Source organism: Balaenoptera musculus, chromosome 19 (assembly GCF_009873245.2).
Source record: "Balaenoptera musculus isolate JJ_BM4_2016_0621 chromosome 19, mBalMus1.pri.v3, whole genome shotgun sequence".
Lineage (NCBI taxonomy): Eukaryota > Metazoa > Chordata > Mammalia > Artiodactyla > Balaenopteridae > Balaenoptera > Balaenoptera musculus.
Window position 1 is genome coordinate 8,361,937 of NC_045803.1, and position 27,386 is coordinate 8,389,322.

At 56.4% G+C, this 27,386-nt stretch overlaps 2 protein-coding genes and 1 non-coding gene across 4 annotated transcripts in view; 2 read left to right on the plus strand and 1 right to left on the minus strand.

Moving 5' to 3' along the window:
* GRIN2D (glutamate ionotropic receptor NMDA type subunit 2D) overlaps positions 1–16,631 on the minus strand; it is a 36,005-nt gene extending 19,374 nt beyond the window's left edge. Inside the window, exons 1-8 of one of the 2 annotated variants that reach the window (XM_036832121.1) lie at positions 15,551–16,631; positions 14,462–14,727; positions 10,754–11,244; positions 6,640–7,259; positions 2,714–2,828; positions 2,103–2,314; positions 1,664–1,832; positions 947–1,100 (exon numbers count right to left, since the gene is read on the minus strand). In XM_036832121.1, the coding sequence (XP_036688016.1) occupies positions 947–1,100; positions 1,664–1,832; positions 2,103–2,314; positions 2,714–2,828; positions 6,640–7,259; positions 10,754–11,218 (1,735 nt within the window). In that variant the 5' untranslated portion in view covers positions 11,219–11,244; positions 14,462–14,727; positions 15,551–16,631. The other variant, XM_036832120.1, reaches the window with a different exon arrangement.
* Positions 3,239–3,311, plus strand: TRNAA-UGC. Its single transcript has one exon. It is a non-coding gene; the product is annotated as a tRNA-Ala (tRNA).
* Positions 16,632–17,400: 769 nt separating the features above from the next.
* KDELR1 (KDEL endoplasmic reticulum protein retention receptor 1) lies at positions 17,401–25,062 on the plus strand. The gene is made up of 5 exons (XM_036834653.1): positions 17,401–17,697; positions 18,364–18,464; positions 18,726–18,884; positions 22,991–23,243; positions 24,303–25,062. Exons 1-5 carry the CDS (start codon positions 17,607–17,609, stop codon positions 24,335–24,337), a joined length of 639 nt encoding a protein of 212 aa, XP_036690548.1. The 5' UTR covers positions 17,401–17,606; the 3' UTR covers positions 24,338–25,062.
* The last annotated feature ends 2,324 nt before the right edge of the window (positions 25,063–27,386 follow it).

A 27,386-nucleotide genomic window follows, 5' to 3' on the forward strand; every position in this document is an offset into this window, starting at 1 on the left:
CCTGCATCTGCAGACCCACTAGTGGGATATCTTAAAAGCCTAAATCTGATTGTCTATCCCCACACTACCGCCTGCAGTTAAAAGCCTTGCCATTGCAATAAAAGTAAAACCCAACCTTCCTACCATAGCAACCAAGGCCCTGCTCGATCCACCACCTGATACCCTCTCAGCCCTCACCTCCCACCTCTCCCATGATCACTCACTGCCCCCTCCCCAGGTCACACAGGCCTCCCGATAGTTCACAAATACCCCACGAACATTCCCACCTTGGGGCCTTTGCCCTTAATGTTCCATCTGCTTGGGACACTTTTCCAGCCAGATCTATGCAGGACCGGGTCAGCTGCTCAGAAGGACCTGCCTGTCCACCCACAGCAACACCGACCCTATTCTTCTCTGTCTCTTCCCCCGGCTTAATTTCTCGTAGTATTCACCACCATATGAAATGATCTTGCCCATGTATCCCTTTAAGAGATTGTTTTCTGTCTCCCCCATGAGGCCCTGGGAGAGCTCTTAAAGGGCAAGGTTTCCTGTGCAGCCCAGAACCTGGCACATAGTAGGTGCTCAATAAACATTGTTTGATGGGGCCCATGCTCATCTCTTTTCCTCATCTCATACTTATATACAGGGGCAGATGGTTTTTGTGGGGCCTGCCGCTTATACAATTTGGAGGGTTCTCTTTAAGAAACAAGAAAATGAAATTATGAGTACAAGACCAGGTACAGGGCCTTGAAGGGGCTGTGCAGGAGAAGGTTCCTGAAGCTCAGACTTTCTTAGCTTCATGGTAAAATTGCTTCTGGTGGGGGAAATTCTCCCATTTTACAGGTTAGGGAACTGAGGCCCTCAGTTCACCGGAGTCACCCTGCTGGTACAAGCAATAGCAGGATGGGAAATGGACACACAGCTGCCCCCACACCCCACCCCTTGCCATTGCAGGGCCTGGGCTCACCGAGAAAGGCCGAGGGGGACACAGTGCCATTGCTACGCGCCACCATAACACTGATGCCTGTCTCCACGAAGGGGACGGAGAAATCCACTATCTCGGACCGCTCCTCGTTGATGGTGAGAGAGCCAATGGCCATGTCCGCGCGCTGGTAGAACACCTGGGAGTGAGGACAGGGAGGGAGTGAGGGAACCCGGCTGGCTCAGGACAAAGACAGGTCCCAGGAGGAGACCAGTGACAGGATGATAGAAGGGCTAGGAGGGTGGCAGGGTGGATGAGGGGGACTCAGGCAGAATGGGGCAGGAAAGATGGAGGTGAGAGTCGAGAACACGAGTGGGAAGAAGTGGCCTCCAGCCGCATCCTCCTCCCCCAGCAAGCCTCTGAAAGTTCTGGGCTCCATCCTCCAGGCCCCGCCCCCTTTCCCTAATAGTTCCACCCTCCGAGCCCCGCCTCCTTCGCCCCAAGTGTCCTTCCTCCTGGCCCCGCCCCTCCGCCAAGGTGGGTCCTCCTCGTGGCCCCGCCCCTTCAAATCCAGGCGTTCTCACCTTTGGCCACGCCCCTTCGGCCCCAGAGTTCTCCCCTCATAGTCCCGCCCCCTCAGAGCCATGATTCCTGCCTCTTGGCTCCGCCCCCTGACCCAGCCGCTTCTCGGCCCTGACCTGGTCCCGACTCCGCCCCCCACCTGTCTTGTCCCCGCCCCCACCCTGTCCCCGCCCACCTCACCTCCCCGATCATGCCGTTCCAGACACCATCAATCTTTTTGCCGTGCTTGCCGTTGGTGACCAGGTAGAGGTCATAGCTGAAGCCGATGGTCTGCGCCAGCCGCTTCAGAATGTCGATGCAGAAGCCCTTGCAGCACCGCTTTTCTGGGCGGGGGGCGTCCGGCGGAGGGCTGCGGGGAGCGAGCAGGCTTGGGGATGTTGGGGATCCCGCCCCACCGCGCCCCCCCCCACCGCCTTATGGAGGGAGGGACGAGCAGCAGCTAAAACTATGGTGGGCATCGCTTTCTGGGGAACTGAGGCTCAAAGGAATTACGTGACTTGTCCAAGGTCACCAAGCTGGATGGCTTTCTGGGTCCCAAGGGAGGAGGGGGCTGGGGCTAGGACTACTAGGCTTCGAGAGAGGATTCTGAAGCTGGAGCTTCTGGATCCCGGGCTGTCACCTGTGGGTGCGGTTGAGCTGGCTCCGGCAGGGGACGGAGTCTCGGATGCAAGTGCCACTGATGGGGTCGGCGGGCTCCACAATGACGAAAGGCCTCTCTTCCAGCGTGGCCACGGTGAGGTGCTGCGTGTCATCCACTGGCTGCAGGAAGCGGCCGTAGCGGGACCACAGCGGGTACTTGAGGCGGAGAGTCTGCTGCTCCCAGCTGCCCACCTTGGCCAAGAGCAGGGGATTCAGGCTTCGTGAGGGGGACTTTCTAGAATGTTCTGGCCTTCATGGCCTGCCTTCCTCGTAGCCGCGAGCTCCCAGCTCCTTCTCCCTCAGATCCAGGAGTCTGGGCCTCCTCCCCCGCCTCTCCCTTGGACCCAGAAACCCTTTCCTCCTTCAGACCCACGAGTCTGTGCTTTCTTCTACCCGAACCCAGGGGTCTGGATTCCCAGTCCTTCCCCTTAGGACCTAGAAGTCCAGGCTCCCAGCCCCTTCCTCCGTCAGAGGCCAGAATCCAGGGCCTCAGCCCCCACCTCTGCCAGGAGTCTAGGTCCTCATTGCTTCTTCCCCAGGACCCAGGAATCCAGACCCTCTCCCACGCCTGAGGTCAGCGCCGGGACTCACCACCTCCCACGTCCTGTCTCGGGTGAGGGAGATGACCACCAGGGAGGGGTTCACCAGGAAGCCATCCTCATTGAAGGAGTAATCCCGGTTATCCCAGGTAATGTTCATGAAGTACCTGCCCAGCAGGAAGGGAGGGGACACGTGGGGACCTGAACTGGACCTTGGCAGCTGAAGGCCGAGAAAGTCCCCCTTCTACTGACCAACCCCAGCGCCCAGTTTGAATCTCTCCTCTAAGTTCCTGAAAACCCAAATACGCCTTTTCTCTGGTAGGCACTCTCCCTTGGCAGCTCGGTGCCTCCAGGACCAGGTCCCAGACCCTCAGCCTGGGTTTGAGGCTCTAGGGGACCCACCTGCCTCTGCAGCCCGATCTCTGATCACTGCCCACCGTCAAACTCTCTCCGCCCAAATCCTTTTTCTGCCCCACAAATACTGAATGCAAGGTGTCCCCCAAACATATCAAGTGGTTTTCTATCTCTAGGCTTTTGTAGGTGCTTTTCTCTCTGCCTAGAAAAAAACCCTTGGACTTCCCTGGTGGTCCAGTGGTTAAGACTCTGCGCTTGCACTGCAGTGGGCACGGGTTCGATCCCTGGTCAGGGAAGTTCCACATGCCGCGCAGCGTGGCCCAAAAAAGAGAAAAAAGAAAAAAACCCTTATTCTCTCCCTCCTCATCCTGACCAGTTCTTAGGTGTTCAAGACTCACCTCACATGTCCCTTCTTCTGGACAGAAGCCCTGGGAGGGTCTCTGGACTCCCAGGTATCTCTATTATACAATGGCACCCTGTGCTCTGAATGCCTGTCACATCACCGAGGTCACTGGACCAGACCCTCAGCTGCCATCCTTGCCTCCTCGCTCCCCTCCAGCCAGGCCATCAGTCCCCAAGCCCCGTCCTTCCTGCCCCTGGGATATCTCTGCCCCATCCCCTCCTCTCTGTCCCCACAGCCCTCCTGGACCCCTACCCCAGCCTCCTACTTGGCCTCCAGCCTCCAGTCTTTCTCCTCCAGTCTGTCCCCACCCCACCCCGGAGAGGTCTTTCTATACCCCAAACTGACTCCACCTCTCCCCTGCTCATAGCCCACCCATGGCTCCCCAGTGCCCCAGAACAAAGTCCAAGCCTCTCAACCTGGCATTCAAGGCCCTTGCGGCCTGGGCCCCTCCACCTAACCAGCCTCATCGTTCCCAATCCCTGATTCTCCACCCTGAGCTATTGTGGTCTCATCAACCTGCCCAGGTTTTTCTCCCCTCTGGTCCTTTGCACAATGCTCTTCCCCCTGCCTGGATTTTCTATTTCTGGGGGACTCCCAACTGCCCTTGCAATCAAATCTAAACCCCTAACCTGGCCTAAATGCCCTACCTGAGCTGGGCCCCATGTTACTCCACCATACGCTGCCCACTTGCCCACTGTGCTCCAGGCACACTGGCTTTATTTCAGGCAATTCCAGCCCCAGGGCCTTTGTACCTGCTGTTCCCCCTCCCTCTCTTCACTCAGATCTTAAGATAGTTGGCTCTTTCTCTCTCTCTCTCTCTCTCTCTCTCTTTTTTTCTGGCTGTGCTGTGCGGCTTGTGGGATTTTAGTTCCCCAACCAGGGATTGGAACCTGGGTCCTCGGCAGTGAGAGCATCGAGTCCTAACCACTGGACCGCCAGGGAATTCCCTTGGATCTTTCTCTTTATCCTTTTTTTTTTTTTTTTAACCTCCAAATTTCACTTACTTGGAAAGGCCTTTCCTGACGACCTCACCTAACCTAGCACCATAGACATTTGTTATACATTCTACCTGCTTTATTTTCATCCCAGAAGTTATTACCTGCTGATGTTTTTTTCCTTTCTTTTCTTGTCTGTGCACTGATTGTCTCACCTATGAGACTGTAAGCTCTGAGAGCAGAGGCCGTGTTCAACATTATACCCTGTTCATAAAGCAGGGCTTGGCACACCACAGACTCTTGACAAAGGGCTTTTCAATGAATGAAATGGATGAATGAATGAGCAGTTTATTCTTCAGGTCTCAGCTTAGATACCACCTCCTCCTGGAAACCTCCCTGACTCCGTAGGCTGACCCATGACTTGTATAGCCTAGTTTGGAAGGTTGACTGGGGCCAACACAATTCCTCTCCTGGGAGGAAGTTAGCTGTGAGATTTGGAGGCATGGGTGATGGAAAGGATGGGCTGAAATGGTGAGTACGATGAAGGAACAGAAATTCTGGGTAAGCAGAAGAACTGGACAGCCCCTGGGAGTGGCAAGCCTGAGACAGAGATAGAGATAGAGACGGAGATGAAGATGGTGATGAAGATGGAGATGGTGATGGTGATGGAGAGGGGGTGGGAGAAAGATAGACAGACAGACAGACACACACACACACACAGAGAGAGAGAGAGAAGCAGAGAGGATCAGAAAGAGAGAATCAGAATGAATTGAAAGAGTAGCTGGAATTGAGGAATTGGCCTCAATTCCTGATGTCTGGCTTTCTGTGCATGTTTATCTTTCCAATAAACCCCTTTTTCCCCGAGGAAACTTGAATGACACTCTGCTTCCTGCAACCAAAAATGTCCTGGCTTTGCAGTACTCTCCCCAGTGCTCCCACAAAGTCCGTGCAACCTCCATTATTGCAAATAACATGCTGTGTTGTCATTATCCCATCCCTGTCTGCTACCCCTACAGGACCCTGTGTTCTTTCAAGAGAAGTCCATGGTCTTATTCATCTCTGCGTTCCCAGTGCCCAGCATGAGCCCTAGTTCCTAGCGGGCGCTCAGTAAGTATTTATGAACGAGGGATGCTTTTCTCATCCTCTTGCCCTTGGATCCTGATTCCCAGCTCCCTACTTCTCAATTCTCCTCCCTTAGGCTTTCTTCCCCACCTATTGCCCCTTCCCAAGCTCAGCTCATCCTCATTTCAGCATTAAAGTTCTCTCCTTCCACTGTCTGTCACCAAACTCATCAAGTTCTCACTCCCAAAGCTTCCTGGGGTGGAGAGGCTGTTTCCCACCAAATCCTGGTCTCCTCTTCTAAAACAATCATGTGTCAGCTGGGCACACACCTACCCAGCTAGAATTGACATTCCCCGAAATTCCTTGCAGCTAGCCCAGGGCACGGGCAGGTGATATTCAAACTCTAACAATCAGTGCAGCACAGGCACTACCCAATCAGAATCGATGTCTAGCCAATCTGCATGGATGCGGCAGTACACAACCAATAAGTCAGTCCTGGCCCAGTGACTACGTTCTCACCGATGGGATGTAAGACTCGTCCCTTCCACCTCACTGGCCATAAAGGAAATGGCTTGTTCACCTCCTCGCTTTCCCCCTTTTCATGCGCTAGAATTCAGACATGCCCTACAACTCAGCTTCGACTGTGCGGAAAGGAGATGGCAGAGCAACAAGGTGGGAGGGTCCTGAGTCCCTGAATGATCAATGAGCGATGGAGTCTCCTGATACCTGAATCGTGCATCTCTGGACTGTTAAGTGAGAGAGGAACAAACTTCTACCTTGTTTGGGACATTGGATTGTTGGGTCTTTTTGTCACTGAAGTTCAACTCCTACTCTAACTAGGGTATTTCACCAAATCTAAGATGCTATCAACTAGAAAATGTGTCACGATTTTTACCTACCACAAAGGAAAAAAATGCACTGCCCGTGAAACCTTGGTAGGCTATCAATTGTAAGACATGTCTTGGTTTCAAAGACATTAAACTATGCAAAAACGCGCATCCTAGAATCATGAAATATAGTAATACACTCACTGTATCTCAGGTGCTTTTTTCCAAATCACCTGATTTAACCCCAGAAAGGAGACCCAGTTACACTCGTTTTACAGAAAAGGAGACTGAAGTTCTGAGAGGGGACGTGACCCATTTGAGGCCACTCAGGCACAAGTACCCCAGGTACTCAGGCTCAGGAATCTTCCCACAGCCCTCCCAGCCCAGCCCTACTCACCTGTGTAGACTCTCCCCTCGGTGGGTGCGGTTTTGGGCGCGACAGTCATGGCCAAGTTCAGGCAGGAAGCCATAGTCACGCAGCAGGGCCTGGGCACCTCTGGCCACTACGGCCACGCCAGCTGCCACACGCCGGGCCAGATCATCCCTCCAGCCTGCCGAGCGCACTGCAAACAGCCCGGCAGGCAGTGGGGCACCTCCTGGCAGAAGAAGGGGCTCCCCAGGGGTGCCCGAGCCCCCGCCTCCAGCCAGCTGGGGCCCCACCATGAACCAGACGTAGCCGGGCCCAGTGAGGCCAGCCTCCTCGGCTGCCCGGAACACAGGCTCGGCCTCCTCACGGGCACAGAAGAGCAGGCGGATCTGCGCACTGACACTACGGAGCTGGGCGCCCAGCACGGCCTCGCCAGCCCCGGGGTCCAGCGTCAACGCCCCGCGGTGCTCCCAGCCCACCAGGCTGCCATCAGTCAGCACCTCAATGTAGGACAGGAAGGCCCGGTGGCCGGGGGCACGCGTGGTCACAGCTACAAAAGACGTCCAGTCGTATTCCTCCAGCACCTCGAAGATGACCTGAAGCTGCTGCTCTGTGGACGAGCCCAGCTGCAGGAAGGTGGAACCCTTCTCCTGCGGGGGAGGAAGAGGAGGGTGTCAGGCCACCCCACGTGGAGACCTCAGCGCCCAGCGGTCAATAAGGGACCTTCAGCGGCCACTGAAGGGTTCACAGCTCCCAGGGGTCCAAAGGGGACCTCATCTCCCAGCAACTGATAAGGGCATCACCGCTCCCAACGGCCAAAGGCAGCTCACAGCTCTCAACATGGCAGGCTGACTAGCCGTTCGGCAAACCCAGCTCCTTTCCTTGCTGGGGCACAGAGCTAGACCTGGGTTATGTTTAACCACAGGACTGAGTTCTAGGCTCATCCATAAAAACCTCTCCCCCCATGCACCTTACTCTTCCCTGTCCAAGGGCAGATGCAGAGGCCCCAGAGGAGAGACCTAGGGGATTACAGAGCCAAAACACGGAGGAACCTGAGTCCCTGAGTCACGGCTTGGAGGCAAGCCAATTCCAATCAAGAACACTTGTTTGGATTTTATATGAGTGAGAAACAACCTTCTATTGGGTTAAGCCACTGAGAAGTAGGGGTTTATCTGTTACAGCAGCTAACGTTACTGTAGTGAACACATTCAGCATCCTGGAAGGGAACTACAGTTCCCAGCATCCACTGAGAGGGACTACATCTCCCAGCAGGCCATGAGGGTGCTGAAGGTAGTCTCTCCCAACTGGAAGAAGCTTTGCTGAGTAGACTTGCCCTTCTCTGCTTTTCTTCCTACCTTCCTGTCCCCTCCTTTTCTGTTTCCTTTGCTGGACTCTCTTCCTCAGTCAGAATTCTAAACATAGGAATGCCCTTGTTTCCTCTTTTCTTCTGTCCTCTCTCCCTGGTGATCTCATCCAAATCCATGGGTTTAAACACTGTTTCCTGTGTTCTCCAATATGGTAGCTACTAGCCACCCATGACTATTCACATTAAAATCAGTTAAAGTTAAATAAAACTTAGTTCCCTGGTTGCACTAACCACAGGTCAAGTGCTCAACAGCTACACATGGCTGTGGCTATCATATGTGACAGAGCAGATGAAGACCACCTTCATCATTGCAGAGAATTCTATTGGACAGCCCTCGGGCCCATATCCAGACCATCTCCAAGTCTTCTCGGCTCTCTGTTCAAAACATGACCTCAGCTGTTCAGTCCTCACTATGGGCCCTGTCACGGCCCTCAATGTTACCACTCTCTTGCCTAGACGACAACATCTTCCTAACCCATCTCGACTTCCTTTCTCGCACCTTCCATTCTCCAGACAGCAGCCAGAGTGATCTTTTCAAAATAGTAATTGGATTGCCTCCCTTCTTGGTTGAAAACCTTCCAATAATTCTACATCAGAATCAAAGCCAAAGTCCTCGCTGTGGCCCACAAGGCCCTGCATGACCTGGTCCCCGTCGCCTCTCTGACCTCATCTCCCATCACCCCAACCTCTTTGCTCTTCCTCAGACACCTCAAGTTCCTTCTGGCCTCAGGGGCTTTGCCCTTCACTGTCACCTTTCTCGGGGACACTTTTCCCCCCAGCTCCTCCCCTCCTCAGTCCTCAGGTCCAGCTCAGTTTTACCTCCTTGGGGAGGCCTCCCCTGACCACCATCTATTGAAGCCATGTCCTCGGTCATTACCTCTCCTTCAGGACAGATTTTACTCTCTGTTATTTGTTTCTTCTGTCTCCCCATTAGAAATGCAAGCTCTGTAAAAGCAGGGACCTTGTCTTTTTTTTTTTTTTTTTTTTAACCTTTCATAGCTGTATTCCCCAGAACCTAAAACAGCCCTGGCACAGAATCAGCCAATAAATCTTCCAGTAATGCGATGAGACAAGCAAGTGTACTTTCTCCCTAGGCATGTGCCTGCGGTTAAATGTGCACCGGTTAGGGCTGTTGTCCTGAGGGGATGAGGCCTCCCAGAATGCCGTGAGAGCACTGAGAGGCCCTCACCCTTGGCAGGTGGAGGTGTGCTCAGGAGACCACATTCCCAGTATTCAATGGGGGCACAGATGCAGCTGTGAGGACTACTCTTTCTTCCATTCATAAACACTAAAGGGACTACATTTCCCAGAAGGCAACGGGTGTGCACCCAGCAGGCAGTGAAACAGAGGGGCACACATTTCTAAGCAGCAATGGAGGTACGAGGGACCACGTCTCTCCGTATGCCAAGGAGGTGGCAGCCAGGAAGTAATAAGTTCATCTCGCAGATGATCTGCCTTCAAATCTTTGGACAACCCCATGCCAAAGAGAAGAAAGTTGGACAGAGATCTTTCCCAGAGTGCTCTGGACACGAGAGAACTACGAGTCCCAGCCTCCAATAGTGATCTAGTCACAAAGCCGCCGGCCCCCACAGCAGGGAATTGGTGGAGACTTAGGCTCCACCCACTCAGGTGGCCCCATCCTCAGGCGAGTCCCACTTCTCAGTTACACTGGCTCCACCTCTGAATAGGCCCCGCCCCTTCTCAGGCACCTCCTCTTAGCTGACCACTTCTTAGTCCGCACACAAGTCTTGTTCAAATTCTGCCCTTCCCTACCAGAAGTCCACTCCAGCTGGCCCCTCCTGTGCCCTCGGGAAGCAGGCCTCTCTCCAGGCCACAGCCAGCTCCAGCCTCTGCCCCCGCCTTCCCTGTAGGCTCCTGGCTTTGACCTCTCATTGGCTGAGCCTACCTCTTTGGGGGGCCTTCATCTTTCCAGGACCACCCCCTGGATTCTTGCTTTCCAAGCCTTACAGTTGGGTACGCCCACTCCCAGACCGTCTTCCTCTCTAGACTCCGCCCCTTTAGTACAGAGCAGGGGTCCTGTCCTCCCTGGCCTCCCCCCTCACTGGCTAGCCCCGCCCCTTCCCTGACTCACCCCTTCCTTGACTGGCCTCTCCCCACTTCCTAGCTGCATGGTTCTACCCCTCCCTCGCCCTCTCACTTAGGACACCTCTCTTTCTCATACTCGTCCTTTCACCAGATGGTTCTGTCCTCCTTCGTTGACCTTTAGACCCCATGCTCAGCTGGCCGGGGACCTCCCTTTCCCTCAGTACCTGATACCCCTCTTTCCTGGTCCCTGTTCCTGCCTTCCTGGCTCCCGCCTCCTCTCCAGCCCTCACCCCTTTCTGAACCGCATTCCTTTTTAACTGACTCCCCCTCGCTGATCCCAGAGCCCACCCCTCACTCCGACCTTGCCATCTCAGGCGTGTCCCTTCTCGTTCCCAGTCCCCGCCCCTCACTGGCCGGCCCCGCCTCTTCCCCAGATCCCACCCCCTCCCCTGATTCACCTCTCTCGCAGCCTCTCAACTCTTCCCATAGCCTGATCACCCCAGACCCTGCTTCTAGATGATTCCCCGGCACACTCCGTTTCTCCTATAGACCACGCCCCTCCAAGTCAGCTCCGCCTCTTACTTAGACCTGACCCTTACAAGTGTCCCCACCGCATCCCCGATGCTGGCCCTCAGGGCTGGCCCCGCCCCCTTACAACCCCGCCCACCCACGACGGGCCCCGGCTCCGCCCCTCAGCCTCTGGCCCCCGCCCCGCCCGCGGGTTGCGCGCACCTTGGGCGTGAGCACGAGCGCGGCGCCGCCGTGCACGGCCACGATGGGCAGCGAGGTCTGCGCTGACAGGAAGTCAAGGATGGGCGCGACGGCGGGCGCGCGCGAGTCGTCCTCGAAGACGACGCCGTGCACCCTCAGCCCCGACAGCAGGTCGCAGAGCTGCAGCACGAGGCTGCGTGGGTCCGAGCCGTTGAGCACCAGCGCCACCGGCCGCACGTCCAGGCCCGGGCTGCGCACGGCCGCCGCCACGGCCGGGCCCAGTCGCGCCGCCTCGGTCGCGTACGCGGGCCCCGAGAACACGAGCGCCACGTTGAGAGGTCGCGCCCCGCCGGGGCCCCCGCCAGGCCCGCCGGCCCCGCCCGGCCCCGGCACCTCCTCCGGGAACGGGCTGGCGCAGGCCAGCGCCAGCAGCAGCAGCATCTTAGCGGGGCCCCGAGGGCCGCGGGGGCCACCGGCGCCGCGCATCGCCTGCGGGCCCTGCCGGGCGGCCTCTAAGCACGCAAGCACGCGGGGAGGGACACGGAGGAGGGTGGGACGCAGAGACGGGGAGACACGGGGAGCAGAGAGAGACACGAATGAGAGACACAGAGATGGAAAGACAGAGACAGGGAGACAAGGTATAGGAAGAGATACACGGAGAAGGGGAGATACAAGGAGAGAGGGACTCAGAGATAGACGTGAGAAAGGTTGGGGTGATAGAGAGATACAGAGGCAAAGGGAGAGATACAGAAGCAAAGGAGAGACAGAGACCGAGGGAGAGATACAGAGGCAAAGGGAGAGACAGACAGGGAGAGTGGAGGTGGGTAATGGGGACAGAGAAGATACAGTGGTAGGGAGAAGAGATAGACAAGGTAGGAAGGGGGAGGACAATGAGACAGGACAGATGGGAAACAGACCCACCGAGATGGGATCAGAACAGGAGCAGAGAGAGACCCAGGAAGATAGGAAGAGATGAAAACAGTCACAGAGAGATGGTCAGGGAGAGAGAGTGATGGGGAGAAGGAGGGAGATGGAAGGAGAAACAGACAGGGATAGAGAGGCTCAGAGAAACAGAGGCAGAGAGAGATAAGGCGGAGTGACAGATATAGGGAGGGAATGAGAGGCAGAAGAGATGCAGAGATAGATGAAGGAAGGTGGGAGACATAAGAGGAACGAGAAAGTTGGACAGAGAGAGGAAGATGGAAAGAAACCCAGGAAGATGGAGACAGAGACCCCAAAGCCACCAAGAGACACGCACACAAGAGATGGAGAAACAGGCAAAATCAGAGATTGAGGGAGGAGGCAGGCAGAGCAGACAGAAAACACAGGAAGACAGAAATAGCGAGGCAAAGAGCAAGACCCCCACCAGGGAGGTGCCCAGCACAGACATGAAAGGAAGGCCAGGAAGGCGAGTGGCAGGAGGGATCAAAAATAAAAGGAAGAAAAAGTGAAGGGGAACAAAAAAAGAGAAAGGGAAAAGGGGTCAGGTGTGTGGGGGGAGAGAAAGAGAGAGAAAAAGAAATTAGTGGGGCATCCTGCGGAGAGAATATGCCCCCCACGACCTTACCCCTCCATTTGAGCACAACCCCCAACCCATTTTTGGCCCCGTATTCCTGTCCCTGTCCCCCCATTCTCAATGAGAGCTAGAAAGAGTCATGGGCCAGTCTGAGCTGCGGGGTTGGGGGGCACAGCTGTGGAGAGCTGGGGGGAGCGGGGGTCCCTGGCTCCCAGCCCAGAGCAATTTAGTAAATGAGAGGCAATACAGCGTCTCTTCCTGTGTTCCTGTTGAATACTAGCTGCCTGGGGTGGTCAGGCTGGGAGCCCAGATTCCTGGCTCCTGGATCTGAGGGAGAAGGGCACTGGGGGCCTGAACTCCTGGTTCTCAGGATTTAGAGCCTATAGAAGGGGCTTCTCGAAGGGGTGAGGGTCCAGACAAGGAAGGGTTCACTCTTGACTGTCAATCAGGCTCCTATCCGGTTGCCATGGTAGCGCAGGCCTCTATCCACCCCACAGACAGCTAGGGTAGGGGAAAGGCCCACACCCCTTCCGCTGCCTAGAGGCCTCACCCCCCCACACCCTTCCAGCCTTCCCAGGGACCCTGGGCCACTGTCTCCCTAGGGATGGGGGCAGGGGCTCCCAGCATGCCCAAATCCTGGCTCCCCCTCGCCCCTCCTCTCCGCTGCCCTTCCCCAAGCAGCTGGCTCAATCAGTGCTCAGAATAGCCCCCCTCTGCCCCAAAATAACCCACAGCTGTGGCCTGGCGCCCCCACCCCCACCCCAGGATAACACACGCTCTCCCCTCCCTTCCTGGTGGCTGCTCACCCCTTCAGCCCCTCCTCTGCCTCTCTCAGACTCACCCCTGCCTGGCCTCTGGCCTTGGGGACCCCGGGGTCCTACTTCCTGCTGAAGCCCAAGAAGGCAGCTCCAGCCCCACCCTTCTTAGGAGGCTGGATGCCCAGTTCTCTCCTGTGAGGGATTTGGGAGGGCAGTCTCCCACCCCTCCAGGGACAGATAGAGAAGCAGTATCCCCAGCCACTGAGGGACTCTGGCGTTCCAACCCCCCAAACCTACACCCCCAGGGATCACATTGTCCGGGCCTCCAATCTCCACCTACTCATGAGTCTCTGTCCCCACTTCCATCCCCAGGGGGCCAGAGTCCAGACCACCATCCCCTCCCCATCAGGGGCTCAGGATACTGCGCCCCCAGCCCCCTTCTCCCTCAGACACAGAAGCCCTATCCTCCAACTTCTCCCATAGACTCGGGAGTCCTGGCTGTTGGGCCCCCTCCTTCCCCAGGACCCAGGAGTCCTGGTGCTCAGTTCCATCCTTTCCCAGGATGCAGGAGTCCCAGCTCACTCCTGCCCCCTACTCAGGAATCCGGCTGCCCAGCCTCCTTTATGCCCAGGACCCAGGAATCCAGGCCCATAGCCCTCTCCTCTCTTAAAGGACCCTTTTTGGTCTCAAGCCCCATTTGTCCCAGCATCCTGGGCACCCCCCAGCTCCAGTTGCCCGGAGTCACCCCACTCAGGTCCTATGCACAGTACAGCCTGTCCCTCAGCTGAGGAGGAGGAGGGTGCAGAGATTCCTGGTGTGTCCCTGTCTCCATCACTCCCCCCCATCCATCACAGAAGAGAGGAGAGGCCACTTCGATCAACAGCCCGCCCCCCCACCTTCGCGTCGTGCTGCAGACGGCGTCCCGTTCCCCCCCTCCAGCCCTGTTCTCTCCCCACCCTAATCCTGGTGCTTGGAAGAGGCTAGAAGGGTATTCCAGAACCTTGAGGAAGGGATGGTAGCTTGGGGCGAGGGCTGCCAGGGCCTGGATGCTCTCAAGGTCCTTGGCAGAGGTATTAATAGCAGACTCACAGCCGAGGAGGGAGGGGAGATGGAGAGGAGGGAGGGGGGAGACTGATGCGGGCAGGGGGTGGGGGGGGCAGAGGGAAGGTGAGATGGAGAGATGGGGGATAGAGAGGGAAATGGGGCGTCAGGTGCATGGGGCTGGGGAGAGGGATCAAAGTGTCAGAAACGGGGGGTTAGGAGACCTGAGGTGTAGAGACCTGGGAAAAAGGGCTCAGAGAGGGAGAAGGAGATAGGGGGCAGAGAGTCCCCCAGAGACCCCTGTTCCCCATTCAATCCCCGTCCTTCCCGGAGGCCCCTGGCCAACTTTCCCTGTCCTAGATCTGGGGGTCCGCGTTCCCACCCCCACCCCTGCATCCCCTACCCCAGCCTTACCTTTTCATGACCCTGTTCTGTGGGGGGTATTGCGAGGGTGCCAGGAACGGAACCGGAGTCCAGCGACCCGAAGATTCGGCGGAGGGCTCAGGGAGCCGCGGAGGAGGTGGGGTGGGGGGCAGGCCCTGGGGCGGCGGCGGTGGCGGGGACCTCCTGCCCGTCCCTGGCTCCGACTCTCCCTCCTCTTCTTCGGTCCGTCCTGCCCTGTCTGTCCCCCAAGGTTGCGGCCACTCAGACTAGGCGAGGACGCTGCTACACATGTTGCGCTGGAAGTTGGGCCCCGGACATTGCGGAGGCTGTCGGGGTGTCCTCTCGCTGCCCCGACCCCGTGGGGATCCCCCCTCCGCCCACCCGGGGTGCCCCCCTCTGCCGCTTCAGCCCCGGCTCCTCCCCCCCGTCCATGTGTCCGGTCCCGCCTCTCCCTGGCTCATTCGCATCCCCCCCCACCCCCCCACCCCCGTGCCCTTAGCGCTCCCCCCCTCCCGCTTCTGTGTCTGTCTGTCTGTCTGTCTGGGTCACCTCTGAAGCCGGTGGCTTGTGTGTGTGTGTGCCTGAGGGGCGGAAGACTGCCTGTCGGGGGGACTGCTTGCCCCTTCCTCGCTTGGCCACCTCCAGACGACCCCCCCCCCGTTCCCCCACTCTTAAATACAGGCAGAAACACACAGCATACACACACGCACCACCTCACTTCCCTGGGATTCCCCTCAACACCCCCGGAGCTTGAGGAGGGAGACACACACACACACACACACACACACACACACACACACACACACGGGGGTCTGATGGGGCCGGGCTGCCACTGCCGTCAGGGGCTGTTCGGACAGACAGGAGGACACAGGCAGCCGGGGACGCCAGAAGCCCGGCCGGACGCAGGCAGGAGGCACAGAGCCCAGGTACACACCATCCATCCGGGTTTGGGGGGGGGGCTCGGAGGGAGGAAACTGGGGGGCCCGCGGCACCCAGGCAGGTGGCTCAGGGTCGAGACGGACAGACCCCTCCCTCCCTCCCTCAACCGCCGCAGCCCTTACAGACACACCCCCACCTCCAGCAGCCCAGCCCCAGACACCCGGACACAGAGATCCTCACCGGGCAGATGGCAGACGCACGAGAGATCCCTGGGGGCCGGGCGGACCCACCCGGGCCGACACCCCCCCAGCTGGGCACCGGTGGCCGTGGGAGGCTGTGGGCGGAGGGCGGCGGCCACAGCTCGGAGGAGCTGGAGCGGGAGGGATTCGCACACTCGCTCTGTTCTCACACACACACGCTCGCTCGGGATGTGATTAACATTCAGTCCCCGTCCGCCCCTGCCGGGAGACCCACAGCCCCCCCTCTTGGCCTCCCTGGGGACCCCTCCTCCTGCCAGGGCTGGGGGAGGGGGCCACCCCCCTCCCCATCTCCCAGCCTCTGCCTTCCTCCTGGGACAAGAGAGTGAGGGGCTGCAAATAAAACGGGGAGGAAGGGGTGGGGAGCAGGCAGGGACTCAGGCCCCGGCACTGAGACATCAGATTGGGACCTGGACTCCAGAGCCCAGGGGCTGCCGCCCTCGGCCCCCTCCCCACTTTGAAGCTTGTGAAGCAGGAGGCCATTCCCAGACTTGGTTCTCCGCCATGCTAGGACCCATCTTTTGGCTTCTATTGCCCCAGAAGGCCAGGCCTGCAAACTAGGTCTCCATCATGAAGCCAGGAGTCCAGGCTCCCAGCCCCCTCCTCCCTCAGACCCAGAAATTCAAGTCCCCAGCCCCCTTCTCCTCCAGGACCCAGGAGTCCAGGCCCCCAGTCCCCTCCTCCTTCAGACCCAGGAGTCCAAGCCCCTAGCTCCCTTCTCCACTGCTACCCAGTAATCTGGGCCCCCTCCTCCAGGCCTGAGTCCCTTTTAGGCACTCAGACAAACTGACCCCTTAACACAAACCACCCTCAGCGGCCCACAAATCCAAGACTGATGGATGTCACCCTCAGGCACCCAATCCATCCGGCAATCTGAGGAAACTAATACCTCTGTACCCCTTCTTTTATTGATGGACCCTGATGTCCATCACCCGTGGGTACTCAGACATCCAGGAGGAAAGCAGCGTGTGTCCCCTCCTAGACACAGCCTGTTCCCCACCCCAGACACAGCCTGTTCCTGGCCCTCAAGGCCAGCTGTCCAGCTCCTGCCCTTCCTGCTAGAGAGGCTAGGCCCAGCGCTTCTATAAAGCGCTGTGGTGGAGTGTGGCGCAGGACACCTGGGCTCCTGAGAGTGTGTATGTGTGCCTGTGAGGGGGCAGCTCCGGAGGAGGGGCTGGAGCCAGAGCTGTGGGCTGCTGACTCCAGGGTCTGGGAGAGCAGGAGTGAAGCCTTACACCTCTGAAAAAGAAGAGACTGGTCGCCTGAATTTGTGGGTCCCAGAGGGAGGAAGGGATTGTGCATCTAGATTCCTGGGTCTAGGATGCTTGAGGCACAAGATTGTTGGGTAGGACCCTAAGTCCCAAGGAAGGGGGGCTAGACTCTTGGGTCTGAGGGAGGAGGGGCTAGGGTCTTGGACTCCTGGGTCCTGGGGGATGAAGGTGCTGGGGACCCAGACTTCTGAGTCTGAGAGAGGGACTGGGGGCTGCTCTCTTGTCTTTTGAGTGGATTGGAGCTGGAGGCCCCTGAAAAGCCAGCCTCTGGGTCCCTGTCTAGGATTTTTAAAGCTCAGAGACCTGCCTCCCGAATCGCTGTCAAGGGCAGAATCTGTGCGGCTGGGCTGCAACCTTTACAGAGGCACAGACTGCTTTGGGGGGACTGGTGCCGGATTTGCGAGTTTCCGATCCCAGCGACCCCGCAAGTTCCTAGGAGGCGGCCTTGCCGGGGTAAACTCGGCGCCAACTCTGCAAGCGGGGAGGTGCGAGGTAGGGGGCGCCGGAGAGCCGGGACTCCGCCCTCGGGGGCGGAGCCTCCCGCCCGGACTCCTCCCCCTCCCGCCCGCCTCCCTCTTCCTAGCTCTGGCTCGGCCACCAGCTCCGGCCTCGGCGCCCCCGCCCAGAGCCCCCTCCCCGGAGCGGAGCCCACCCGAGGGCACCTCTCCCGCCCCCCAGCCCAGCCGCCCGGCCAGAACAGCAGCCCCGAGGGGCAGCCCCCCTCCAGCCTGACTCCCTCCAGCCCAGCCCTGCCAGATCCCCTCAACCATGAATCTCTTCCGATTCCTGGGAGACCTCTCCCACCTCCTAGCCATCATCTTGCTACTGCTCAAAATCTGGAAGTCCCGCTCGTGTGCCGGTGAGACGCCCACCGGGGCCGGAGAAGGGGGGAGAGTGCGGGAGACATTCCAGGACTCGGGGAAGGGTTTGGAGGCATAGGGGGACGGGTCCCTCCCCGCCACTGCTTGCTGGGGATCCGCCTTCCAGGTCCGGGGTCACCAGGGGGTCAGCTCCTTTCCCCAAACTGGGGATGCATCCAGTTTCGTGGGGGTGGCTCCAGGAACCCAATTCAGCCTCCCCCGGCCCCTATCTGGGTGGCCTTAGGGTTCCCAGGGCTGGGAACAGGGAGCTGTGGCAGGCAGGGAGGCGGCTGGGAGTTGGTGACGTGGACTGTGGCCGCCAGAAAGGGAGCGGGAGGTAGGCGACCTGTTCCGGAGGGCTGAGGTCAAGTGGGGTCCTCCCGGGACTCCACCTTGGATCCGGACTGTGGGAGGACACTGAGGGGGCCGGAGGGAGCCACGAGGCCTAGCCTGGGACAGAGCCTCGGGCTGGAGTAGCTTTGGGGCCGGGCTGCCCCCTGGCTGTGGGCCGTGGGAAAGGGCCCTGCTTAGGCCGGCGGCTGGGGAGGCCTCCAGGGACAGCTGCACTCCGGAGCCCCTCTGGCTCGCCCGGGGCCCTGGGCCTCGGTTTATTGGCCGTGCAGGCCACCTCCAGCCTCCCCCATCCCCATTTCTCTGGACCACAGGGATTTCGGGGAAGAGCCAGGTCCTGTTTGCTGTTGTGTTCACTGCCCGCTACTTGGACCTCTTCACCAACTACATCTCACTCTACAACACGTGCATGAAGGTAAAGGCGTTTCCTAGCCTGCCGGGCCCTCCTGAGGGGGGAGCCGGGGAGGGAGGGTCCCAGGGAGGAGGGAATGTGGGTCCCAGACTTTTGGGTCTGAGGGAGGAGGGGCTAGGGGTCCAGACTGCTAAGCCTGAGGGAGGAGAGGCTGGGGGCCTGGACTCCTGGGTCTGAGGGGGGGAGGGGCTGGGTCTAAGTCTACTGGGGGCTCGGACCCTGTGCTTGGAGCTGAAGCACCCTCCTCATCCTCCCCTTCGACAGGTGGTCTACATCGCCTGTTCTTTCACCACGGTCTGGATGATTTACAGCAAGTTCAAAGCCACTTACGATGGGAACCACGACACGTTCCGAGTGGAGTTCCTCGTTGTTCCCACGGCCATCCTGGCATTCTTGGTCAACCATGACTTTACCCCTCTAGAGGTAGGCCACCTGCAGGGTCTGTAGTGGTGGGGTGGGCTGTGGGAGAACAGCAGTTGACAGTGGACCCACTCAGAGGCTTCCTTCTGTAGGGTTTGCTCAGACTTCCTTCTTTTAGGACCTAAAGTTCAAAACAGGGGCTCTGGAGTCAGATGATAATAATGTAACAGCAGCAGCCCTCACTATGTGCCAGACGCTGCTCTCAGCATTTCACATACGTTAACTCATTACTTTTCACAGCAGCCCCATTCTATAGATGAGAAAACTGAGGCTTAGGGAGTTGAAATGACTCTTCCAAAGTCATTGGCCTAATGAATAGTTCAGGAGTTGGGAATGGGGCTCTGGGGGGCCAGGCTACTTGGGTTTGGATCTGTTACTTTCTATCAGCATGACCTTGGGCATGGAACTTGACCTTTCTGTGCCTCAGTTTCCCTGTTTGTAAAGTCGAGATCAGGTCATTGTGAGGACTTACTGAGATTAGACAGCATCACCTAGTGGTTAGACACAGAGACGCTAGAACCAGAGAACAGGGATTTGAAGCCCACTTAGCAGCTGTGAGACTTTGGGCAAGTCATGTAATTTCTCTGTGCCTCAGTTTTCTTGTCTGTGAAATGGGGATAATCAGTTCCTACTTCATAGGTTTTGATGGGGGTTAATATTGGTAAAGCACAGTGTCTGGCAGTAGGTAGGAAGTGCGGTCCATGTTTGTTCGGTGCCTGCAGTGTTTAGGACCATGTGGATCCTTTTACTCCTAAACGTTAGCTGTCATAGTTTTTATTGCATGGCATTTTGGTGGGACCTGTACAAATTCCTGGGAGGAATTTTGAGAGGGCCTTTGCTAAATCTGCGATCTGCCTCCTGGGGCTGGCAGGAATCAAATTCAGAGCAGTCTTTCTTCCCCCAGGACCACTAACTCCTGCCTTGTAAGAAGCTGGCCCTGGGACTTCCCTGGCAGTCCAGTGATTAAGACTCCACACTTCCAAGGCAGGGGGCACAGGTTCGATCCCTGGTCGGGGAACTAAGATTCTGCAAGCCGCCCCTGAGCAGCCAGATGTGATGATGTTTTCAACACAAGCCACAATTCAGGAGTTTTCCTGAGGGATCTCACTTTACAATTTTGGCTACAGATTCCAGATCTATTTCTAAAAGCGCCCTGCAGGCTAGACAAATCTGACTGAGGGTGACTTTGACCCAGTGGTCCCAGAAATGTCAGAGGGAGGCTGCACTGCACTGTGGCAGGAACCCCAAGCTTGGCTGCAGGGCCTGGACTTTGCAAATTTATCATCAGCATCACCTTGCATGGAGCACCCACTGAGCTGGGCCCATTTTGCAGATGGGGAGACTGAGGCTGGGGGAAGGCAGTGGGACTTGCTCCAGGTGGAGGAGGCCGGACCAGGACCCAGGCTTCTTGACTCCAGCTTGTGTGGTTCCCTCATTTAGAGGGTGAGGGGAGGTCACTTGTGCAAAGTATTGGCACCGATTGTGTGTCCTGCTCTGAGCTGGCCATTCCAAATCCGTCATCATCCCGTCTGATCCCTTGGCCTCCTGGGGAAGTGGACATCCTCATCCCTATTTCTTGGAGAACTAAGGTGAGGCTCAGAGGGGAGACCTCACAGAATTTGAACCCAGGTCTGCCTGCTTTCAAAGCCCATGCTATCAATAGGTGCATGCTGAAAAATTATTTTTTAATCATAGAAGGAAACAATTCTTTAAAAATTCAGACGTCACAAATAGATAAAGTAAAATGCAACAGACCTTCTCTCTCCTCTTACATCATGATTCTACTCCCCAAGGTTAACAATCGGTATGTATCAATTTAATGGGTATGTTTCCTGAGAGCCTCAACTAACCTGATACACTAAGAACCTCACTGGTGGATTCTGAGTAATTATGGGAACAAGCCCTGAAGTCTAGCTGCCTGGGTAGGAATCTGTTTCCACCCGCATCTTAGCTGTGTGGCCTTGGACGAGTTACTGATCCCGTGGGCCTCAGTCTCCTCATCTGCGTAAGGGGGATAACAATAGGACTTACCTCATAGGGTTAAGGCATAAGCCAGTTAATACCCGTAGGGTGCATAGAACAGTGCCTTGGATGTAGTAAATGCTATATAAACGTCAGTTCTTAGGAATACATGCTGATGGTCCCCACTTCCTTCCCACAAACCAAAACAACCCAGGAGGAACCACACCTGCCAGCTGGCTTTGTTGTCTGAGCGGAGGTTTCGGTGGGTCTACAGATCACAAGTCACCCCAGGTGGGACTTTCAGGGAGCTGAGGACTGAAAAGGGGCCGACAGCTGTCTGCCATCTCTTCGTCTCTCCCTCCTGTGATGCCCTGTCCTGCTCACGAATGATGCTTGTCGCTGCTCCCTAAATGGTGGCCTGTGACAAGCACTTGGGGACCTTGCTTCCAATCGCTCATGCATTCATCCAGGCATCGAATATATGCCAGGCACTGTGCCAGGTGCTGGGCCCACAGGGTGCCCAAGATGTAGGCTCCTGGGCCTCATGGAGCTCACAGTCTGGTCAGAGCTGCCAGGAAGAAGATAAGACAGAGGATGTGACCATCCAGGGGGAAGGATGGTCAGGGAGGACCTCTCTCAGGAGGCGACTGATGAGCTGAGGTTGGAAGCAGGTGGAAGAGGCAGAATGTGACTGTCTGGGGGAAGAGCTGCAGGAACAGCAAGTGCAAAGGCCCTGGGGCAGGAAGGAGCATGGTGTGTTGGAGGACCAGATGGAAGGCCCAGGTAGTTGTAGCCTGGAGGGCGAGGGGAGGGAGTAGAAGATGAACCTGGATCGAGGAGGGCCTTGAAGGCCAAGGTTAGGAACTTGGGTTTTATTCTGGATGTGATAAGAAGTAGCTACAAGAAGGTTTTTTGGTTTTTGTTTTTTGTTTTTTTTTTAAGATATTCGCCATGTATTTCTTCTTTAAGTCTTTTTTTAAAATTTATTTATTTATTTTTATATTTATTTTTGGCTGCATTGGGTCTTCGTTTCCGTGCGAGGGCTTTTTCTAGTTGCGGCAAGCGGGGGCCACTCTTCATCGCAGTGCGCGGGCCTCTCACTGTCGCGGCCTCTCTTGTTGCGGAGCACAGGCTCCAGATGCACAGGCTCAGTAGTTGTGGCTCACGGGCCCAGTTGCTCTGCGGCGTGTGGGATCCTCCCGGACCAGGGCTCGAACCCGTGTCCCCTGCACTGGCAGGCAGACTCTCAACCACTGCGCCACCAGGGAAACCCTACAAGAAGGTTTTAAGCCAGGGAGTGACACAGTCTGATTTATGTCTCTAAAGATTGCACGTTGAATGTTGCCCCTACCAGGGCAGGAAAATCATTCCCCTTTTTTTTCTTTTTTTCTTTTTGGCTGTGCCACGTGGTTTGTGGGATCTTAGTTCCCCAAACAGGGATTGAACCCAGGCCCTCAGCAGTGGAAATACGGAGCCCTCACCACTGGACCGCAAGGAATTCCCAAAATCATCCCCATTTTAGAGATGAGGAAGCAGAGGCTCCGAGAATCTGGATCTCTTGCCCAGGATCTCATAGAAGGGACATCTCACAGCCGAGATCCCAACCTGGGCCGCCCTTGGGTGAGGCGTAATCGCAAAGTGCTCACGAACACGGGCTCAGAACCCTTGGTTCGAATCCCAGCTCTGCCGCTTCCTAGCCACGTCCTGGGCAAGTCTCTTACCCTCTCTGGGCCTCAGTTTCCTCATCGGTAGAAGGGGATGCTGGGAATTCCCTGATGGTCCAGTGGTTAGGACTTGGTGTTTTCACTGCCGAGGCCCAGGTTCCCTCCCTGGTCGGGGAACTAAGATCCCTCAAGCCTTGCGGCACAACCAAAAAACAAAAAAACAAAAAAAAAAAAGAAGGGGATGCTGATAATAGTACCTCCCTCATGGGGTCATCGTGGGGATTAAACGAGAGAATACAGGTGGGGCAGGAAAGCGGTGTCTGGCACACAGTGAGTGCCCGGCAGGCGTCGTGGTACCTGTCACCCACGCTCCAACATCACTGCGCCTGTAACCACAATGTCTGCCATCCTCACCCTTCTCTTCTGCCCTGTCCCCTCCCGCCTCGTCCTGCCCTCTGCTCCCACGCCCCGGCCTCCCCGCAGATCCTCTGGACCTTCTCCATCTACCTGGAGTCCGTGGCCATCCTGCCGCAGCTGTTCATGGTGAGCAAGACGGGCGAGGCGGAGACCATCACCAGCCACTACTTGTTTGCGCTGGGTGTCTACCGCACGCTCTATCTCTTCAACTGGATCTGGCGCTACCACTTCGAAGCCTTCTTTGACCTCATCGCCATCGTGGCGGGCCTGGTCCAGACGGTCCTCTACTGTGATTTCTTCTACCTCTACGTCACCAAAGGTAGCCAGCGTGGGGGGCCGGCTGGTGGGGAGCCTGCTCCTTCCCCAGCTCCCACCCTCCCTGGGGCCCCAGCTTCATCTCCCCAGCCCTGTATCCCTCGAGGGAAGATAGGACAAAGAGAGGGGCAGGGGTGGCCTCTGACTTTTCCTCTCTTGGAATGTGTCCTAAGCCCTCCTCCTGCCCCAAGCTTCCAGATCCAAAGTCTTTCAGTCTCACACCCGTAACAGATCCAGAATTCCCGTCTCCCAGGCCCCCAGCAGCTCTCAGAGAAGGGAGGGCCTCCTCTCTGCTGATGGACCTCTGTCCTTACCCTCAGGGACTCAGGCCCACCAAGATTCATTCATTCATTCAACCAACAAATTTATGGAGCACTTTCTATGTCCCTGGCCGGGGCTAGGCTCTGGGGATACAACCTTAGGAGAAAAGATGGACAAGGCCCTTCCCTCCCTTTGTGTTGTAGTCGGGGGAGATGGTGAATAAACAAGAGAGATGATTGCAAACAGTGAGAAGGGCAATGACAGAAAGAAACCAGGGATGTGTTGGTGAACAATGGTGGAGGATGAGGGGGTTACTTTACATGGAGGGGGGTGTGGTCGGGGGAGGCCTTTTAGAGATGATGATTAAAGCAAAGACCTTAGAAGTTCAGTCAGTCAGTGTGAAGGGAAGAGGAGACAGGAGGACAGAGGCCTGAAGGCAGCCACGCCCCCTGAGGATTAAGGCTGGGAGGGCAGAAGCGGGTGGTGTGGTCTCGCCCAGCCAGCCCTGCCAGGCCTTCTGACCCCAGCGCGCCCCGAGAGCCAAGGCCCCCAGCCCTTCCAGGATGGAAGAGGAGCAGACAGCATTAGGAGAAATGGGGCCTCCTCCGGGGCTCCATGGCTCAGCCCTTAGGCCAGGAGCCTGGTCCCCGGCCCCACCCCCAGCTGATAATCCAGAGTCCTGGGGCTGCCCCTCCTGCATCTCTGCCCAGCCCAGCATCCAAGCCCCTGCTGTGGGCGTGGGAGGCTGTCCCCTCCGTGAGGGACCCCTTGGTCATGCCCGCCCCCCTTTCTCTCCTCCCAGTCCTCAAGGGGAAGAAGCTGAGTTTGCCGGCGTAGCCCTGGTCCTCGCCATCCCTCTTCGGGGCAGCTGCGAGAGGCAGAGGAAGGCGACGAAAGACGAAGAGCCTTCCCATCCAGGGGAACTTTTTTAAGAACCCACCTCTCGGTACTCCCCAGCCCTGCTCCTGCCGGGTTTCAGGGGGCAGTGGAGGACCCAAGTCTTGGGGGAGCTCAGGACCTGGGCTGTTTGTAGTTTTTTTGCCTTTTAGAGAAGAAAAAAAAAAAATCTTTCCACTATTTAGGTTTTGATTCTGATGACTCCTTTCTTTTCTACTCTCTGGCCCCAATTTTTATAAACTGTTTTCGAGTGTCCTGTGGGGCACGGCGGGGTTGGAGATCTTTTCCCTCCCCCGAGCCCCTTGGCTTCCTTCTGGATCCTAACCCCTCAGCCCCACTGGTTGCCAAACACTAAATCTGCCGACACCCGCCTGCCAGACCTCCACAGCGTTGCCATGGACACAACCCCCCCTCCCCCTCCCCAAACTTCTGCACTGGGGAGAGGGAAGAGGGGAGGGAAGTTCTCCCCTGATTTTTCATAATAATTTTTTCCAGAGTTTGGGGTTTTTGGTCTTGTCCTTGTTTTTTGGCAATTTAGGGGCGCATGGGAAGGGGGTTGGCCCAAGGGTCACCGTGGCTCTATGGCCACGTTTTTGTACAGAATTGATGGTTGATTCTTTGTTCTCTTGAAATAAACTGAGGAAAACGACGCCTCTCTTTTGCTACTCCTTGCCCTCTCTTCTGGTGTTTGTGGGGTCCACCCAGCACCCTGGCCCCTCTCTCTGCTTCTGCTTTATCCCGTCTACCACCCACAGGCGATCCAGGCCTGGGAGGAGCAGGAAGATGAGAAACTGGGCTTCCTGAGACTCTGAGCTGCACCCTGACTCCTCATGACTCCACCAGGGAAGAGGTTTTGGAGGAAAAAAATCTCGAAGATTCTTCTTATCTTGGCACAGAACTTCCCTGACAATTCTCCCTAATCTAAGGGTTGCAGAGGACAACCTCCAAGAGCCTGTGATGTGGAAGTCACCAAGGGACAGCCCCCGTCCCCCCATCATTTTGTATTGTATTGAACTGCTTTATGTTTTCTTAAAAAAAAAAAAAATGGAATTGGTTGCTGGCCTTTAAAAACCAGATTTTCGGGGCTTCCCTGGTGGCGCAGTGGTTGAGAGTCTGCCTGCCAATGCAGGGGACGCGGGTTCGAGCCCTGGTCTGGGAGGATCCCACATGCCGCGGAGCAAATGGGCCCGTGAGCCACAATTGCTGAGCCTGCGCATCTGGAGCCTGTGCTCCGCAACGGGAGAGGCCGCGATGGTGAGAGGCCCGCGCAGCATGATGAGGAGTGGCCCCCGCTTGCCGCAACTAGAGAAGGCCCTCGCACAGAGACGAAGATCCAACACAGCCATAAATAAATAAATAAAGCACACCTAGTATAGTGTAATTTAAAAAAAAAAAAAAATTGATTTAAAAAAAAAAAAGAAACCTTGGTTTAAAAAAAAAAAAAAAAAACAAAACCAGATTTTCACATTAAAATCGGGATTTCTGGCTTCTCTTGAAAAAAACCCCGTCAGTCTGACAATGCCGGGTCCTCGTGTCTGGGTGGCAACAGATGGCTGGAGTGAATGGCTGGGACATGAGCTTCCCCTCCCTCCACCACCAAGTCCCCAGGACTTGGCTGAGGGGTCGATACCATCTCTTACTGGGCTGACGCTGTTGTTTTGTGGTTTTGTGAAGTTCAAAGGAAAGTCAAATCTTTTCCATGTTTCCCTCCAGATTGGCTTCACACCTGGCCTGTTTCCTTCATTTGGGTTACCTGCTTGGCCCTTGTAAGCTTTTGGAGTTTTGCCCCGATTTCGCCAAATGCCCTAGATGTCTGCTGAGACCTTCCTGAGTTCTCCCGTAGGATGGCTCTGGAAGCTTCAGGAGGCAGGTAGCTGGCGTTTCCGAGCGTCTCATAAGCGCCAGGCAATGTGCGTTACACGGGTGATCTTGTGGGACCCTCAGAGCACCCTCGCTTTGTTGGGGAGGAAATCGAGGCATAGCCGGGTGAGCAGCAGGGGGGGTTGGTACCCTGGCTTCCTGCTGCTGGATCCTGTATGTTTAGCCACTGCTGTGGGGTTTTTCAAAGGTTTTTTTTCTTTCTTTCTTGTAAGCTAAGCCAACGGACCTTCTGTTTAGAGGAATTTGTCCAGAAGCCTCATATGGAAAATGCAGGAGCAGGGCTGCTTGGGTTGATTCAGGGTCGGGAGGGGGCACCTCTTTGAACGCAGCCCTCAAACCATCAATCTAAATCCCGTCCAAGTCTCTAGTTTGACAGCCAGCCCCGCTCAGGCCCAGAGAGATTAAGTGACACAGCCCAGGTGGTCCAGCTAGTGACTGAGTGAGGACCAGAGCTCTGGGTCCTCCCGTTTCCCACGCCGGCACACTGCCCGCTCCACCGCATGGCTGCCGTTTCCTCCAGGTGCCCACAGGGACCACAGCCTGCTTCTTTCTGCACCCTTAGCACTGAGCACTGCCACACAGGAAACCAAAAAAGGGGACCGCGGAGCCCACATTTGCCTCCCCACAACTCACGTTGCTTTTCCCAGTTTGTAAATGAATGCTCTGCAGCCACTGCGGCCCCTGTGTGGGTGTGTCTGGTTTGGCCAGCATAACATTAAGCTTTTTTTTTGTATTCCTTGCCAACTAATTCCACATAAAAAGAAACGGATGTCCGGTGGTTCTAGAAAAACTAGAAGGTTCTAGAGCGGCACTATCTAGTATGGTGACCATTAGCACTTGAAATGTGGTGACCCCAAATTGAGGTGTGCTGTCCGTGTAAAACAGGCGAAGGATTTCAAAAACTTAGTGCAGTAGAATGTAAGCTACCTGGCTAGTAATTTTTTATACCGATGACATGTTGAAATGATCATATTTTGGATATACTGGGTTGAATAAAATATATGAAAATTCATTTCACTTGTTTCATTCTACTTTTCTTCACGTGGCCAGCTGGCAAGTTTAAATGCTGCCCCCCATGGCTCACACTTTGTTTCCATTGGACAGCGCT